Source organism: Cricetulus griseus, chromosome 6, assembly GCF_003668045.3.
Source record: "Cricetulus griseus strain 17A/GY chromosome 6, alternate assembly CriGri-PICRH-1.0, whole genome shotgun sequence".
Taxonomy (NCBI): Eukaryota; Metazoa; Chordata; class Mammalia; order Rodentia; family Cricetidae; genus Cricetulus; species Cricetulus griseus.
The window spans coordinates 51,020,497-51,024,778 of NC_048599.1; the positions used below are offsets into that span (position 1 = coordinate 51,020,497).

Genomic DNA, 4,282 nt, shown 5'->3' on the forward strand with positions numbered 1-4,282 from the left:
TAGAATAGTTTAAGAAAGTGTTTAGAACATCACCCCCTATATGCTAGCAAATGAATGTTATTGGTTAACTATGGTATTTTTAATGCTGTCACGTTGCTTCTGTCGAGATAGATTATTGCAATAGTTTACCAGCAAATTTATATTTCTTTGGTCTTATCCTTGTATAATTGAAGAAGCATTGTTTTTTTCTGGGTTCTTCAATGAGTTGCTAACTTTTCCAATGCTATATTTTTCTATGTTCTTCCAAGATCTTCATTGTCTTCCTGCCTACACTTTTTGAGTTCTCTTGAACCCTTAACAGAAGAAAGGCATGTCTCTCAGCATCCTACAGATACTTAGAGCTTCAGTTCTTCATTTCCCTTAGCTGGACATTTATTTGCTTTTGATGTTTTTCTACTTATTTGTCCTTCAAATTTTCAGGTACTTTGTTGAGTGTGGTATGCAGTTTATAACATTTAGAGACATAGCTCAATATTAAATAGCATCTGTGTTAGTCTTTTTGTGTGTGTGTTGGTATGGCAAAATGTTCAATGTAAGTATTTTGTAAGAAAAGACATTTCTTTAGACACTTCTGGAAAATAAAGAGCTTTGTGTCACATCTTAAGATCTCCCTTGTCTACATGACAATGTGGCAGAGAAACAGAAAAGGAAGTGGTCATCTGCAGAAGGGATCAAGTATATAGGATAGTTTCATGTTATAGCAGCCCAATACTGCAAGAATGAATTCACTCCTCAAAACACCCTTCCAAAAGAATTGTCCCCTGATCGAATACATATCATTAGTCCCTGCTTCTTATAGGCTCTACCAATCAACGCTGCTACACTAGTTATCAAGTTAGCACATGAGCCTTGGGGCCATGCTCAACCTGTATCCAAATGATAACACTTAGAAGCCTGGAATGATTTAAAGCTATTTTTAGCAATGAAACTTTCTCCCTGAACTCTATCAGTACATCAGGATTTTGACACAGCTACCCTGACACATTGGGAACCAGTCTGAGCAAATGAAACTGTGACCTGCTCTGCACAGATTGCTGGTTTTCTTTTTTTAAAAAAATGTGATTCTGTTTTATTCTTTGTATTTTTTTTGTTTGGGGATGATAGTAAACAAATCAGAGATTACCATGTGTTTTCTAACTACTAAACTTTATAATAATTTGAATTAGCAGAGCCATACAACATTAAATACTAGCTTCTAGAATTTGTGTCTTATTTTGAAACAGTGACAACCAGTGTGTGTGTGTGTGTGTGTGTGTGTGTGTGTGTGTGTGTGTGTGTGTGTGTGTGGTATGTAAGAGGAAAGATTCGGAAAGATTAGTTTTTAGTTGCAATTGGGGAAAAAGAGCATGGGAAAAGATTATAGCAAGAAGGGAAGGTAAAGATGGTCTTTTTTCAGGTCTGCAGGAAAAGGCTCTGTGGTACAATGAGTGACCCCCTAGAAATTTTTGTTATGGTGTCATCCATGTGTCCTGCAGACACTTTTTTTCTATCATTCCTCAAGCCACCACTGCTTGGATTTGTTCCACTATTATTCTCTATTTCCCACCTTCCTGACTAATGCAGTGTTGACTGGCTTCTCACCCTTCCCTTTTTGAAGCATCTGTTATCAGTCAGCCATTCTCTTTCATGTCCTTCCAATAGTACAAGACCCTGCAAATTTTGCAGTGTGTGTTTCCTGCATCTTTGTTTCATTACTTCCCTAGTATAGATGTTATTTTTCTTTCTTTATGTAACTTGTTCCTTTCAGAGTGGGAACCAATACCAGAAAGCAGGAAGCTAACTCCAGAGAAGCATTTTCCTGAAGAGGAGCCATCCCCTGGAGTGGTGCTGGAGAGCTTTCCAGAGGAAAGGTCCCAAGACTGGGAAGACTTTCTGGAGAACCAACAGGAAAACCATGAGAAACACCCCATACAAGAGCTGGTCTGTCAGAAGAGACTTTCTCTGGAGAGAAGCTACCAGTGTGATGAATTTAGAAGAAATTTTAGTCAGTGCTCATTACTTGTTCAACACCAAGGAGACAGACTTCATAATTGTGGTTCACTTAAGAACTTTAAAAATTCAGATGTGATTAAACAAGGGAAATCTTGTGCAGGAAAGAAACCTTGGAAATGTAATGAGTGTGAGGAAAGCCTTCAGTTACTACTCAGATTTTGTCTTGCTTCAGATAATTCACACAGGAGAAAAGCCCTATGAATGTAACGAATGTGGTAAAGCATTCAGCCAGAGCATCCACCTTACCCTACACCAGAGAATCCATACTGGAGAGAAGCCCTGTAAGTGTCAGGAATGTGGGCTGGCCTTCAGTCACCGCTCAGCCCTTATTCAGCATCACATAAGTCACACGGGAGAGAAACCCTATGAATGCAATGATTGTGGGAAGGCCTTTAATCAGAGCTCATACCTCACTCAACATCAGCGGATTCATACTGGAGAGAAACTGTATGAGTTGTAAAGAATGTGGGAAGGCCTTCAGCCAAAGCACATTCCTTACCCAGCATCAGGGCGTTCACACTGGAGAGAAACCTTACAAGTGTAACGAATGTGGCAGAGCTTTTAGTGATCGTTCAGGCCTTATTCAGCACCAGAGAACTCATACTGGAGAGAGGCCATATGAGTGTAATGTGTGTGGGAAAGCCTTTGGCTACTGTTCAGCCCTGACTCAGCATCAAGGAACTCATACTGGGAAGAAGCCGTATAAATGCAGTGTGTGTGCCAAAGCCTTCAATGATCGCTCAGCCCTTATTGGTTATCAGAGGACACACACTCTGGAGAGAAGCCTTGCAAATATAAGGACTGTGGAAAAGCTTTCAGCCAGAGCTCATCTCTTACAAAACACCAGAAAACTCACACTGGAGAAAAACCCTATAAATGTAAAGAATGTGGAAAAGCTTTTAGCCAGAGCTCCTCTCTTTCTCAACGTCAGAAAACTCATGCTGGAGGGAGAAGCATATGGACAAGCCTTTAGTGAGCATTCACTCTTTGTCCAACAAAAGAGAATCCATACTGGATTCTTGTATTACATTCAAAGTATATTTTGTTTTGAGCATTTACCATATGTTATGAGGGCTACAAAGAAAATTTAAGTTGATTATTTTTAAAAGTTATTGAGTCATCTTCTGATGTGGGGCATAACTCACTTAGGCTATGAAAGGAGGTTTTACATTTTTAAGTTATTCTTTTATTTATTTATTTATTTATTTATTTATTTGTATTTGATGTGCATTGTCATTTTACCTGCATGTGTGTCTGTATGAGAATGCCAGGTCCCCTGGAACAGGAGTTACAGACAGTTGTAAGCTTCCATGTTGGTGCTGGGGATTGAACTCTGTCCTCTGGAAGAGCAGCCAGTGCTCTTAACTGCTGAGCCATCTCTCCAGCCCTGAGGTTTGAAACTTTTAAAATAATTCCTGAATGGAAGGCACCAAAAGGAAATTCTCTTCAAACATCCTAATGTGTGTGCACATTGCCAAGTCCTTGCGAGTAGGGTATGCACATTGGAAAGAAGACGTCTTACTTATGCTAGATAGTCTCTGGATGCTGCGGAGATGGGTTCTAAGGAAATAAGTGGTCATTGTGGGAATAAAAATAAAAGATTGAGGGCTCATAATGAGTTTGCCTAGGGTCCTGAATGGTCAAACACTTGTCCTTCAGCCTGAAGAACAAGAACACAAAGGAGGTAGATGGAAAGATAGGGGAAGAGTTGAGGGGCGTTGGCTGCAGTAACTTAGTGTTGATACCCAGAAAAAATATATACTAGACTTGACAGCTGATGTGCTGCAGAGCTCATGTGAAGGCAGCTTTCTCCTAAAGCTGGGGGAGATTGGCGTGGGGGCCTCTTCTGTACTTTTTGTCTTTATATCTTGATTATTAAGATATATGCTGGGAATCACCTTTATCCCAAAGATGAAGACTTACAGCTTAGTTTACAAAAGAGACCTTTGATATATTCAGTGGGTTCTAAACTATCTGAGTTCCCTAAGAATATTTATTTATAAAGATTGACCTCAATTGTAAGTAGTTTGTACCTTGTTTTCTTTTTTTATACCATAGAAAACTTAATTGTACATTTACACTGACATTGCATTGATTGTGAGAACCTTGGAAAGGCTGATGTGCTTGCCTTTCTCCATTATACTCTTGGAACAGTGGCAGGTGACTTTGTACACATACATTTTTAACTGAAATTTTGAAGGTTAGTATTAGAAACATTTGAATGTGATAATTTTATCTTCAGGTTTCACTGTGCAGTGTCTTGGTGTGAATTTCTTTGAGTGGATTTCTC

The 4,282-nt window shown here is 39.2% G+C and overlaps 1 protein-coding gene across 1 annotated transcript; it reads left to right on the forward strand.

The window, feature by feature from the left end:
- The first annotated feature begins 2,089 nt into the window (after positions 1–2,089).
- LOC103160509 (zinc finger protein 79-like) lies at positions 2,090–3,275 on the forward strand. The gene is given in 3 exon segments (XM_027421888.2): positions 2,090–2,446; positions 2,448–2,765; positions 2,768–3,275. Coding segments are annotated over 3 exon segments (849 nt in total). The 5' UTR covers positions 2,090–2,113; the 3' UTR covers positions 2,966–3,275.
- The last annotated feature ends 1,007 nt before the right edge of the window (positions 3,276–4,282 follow it).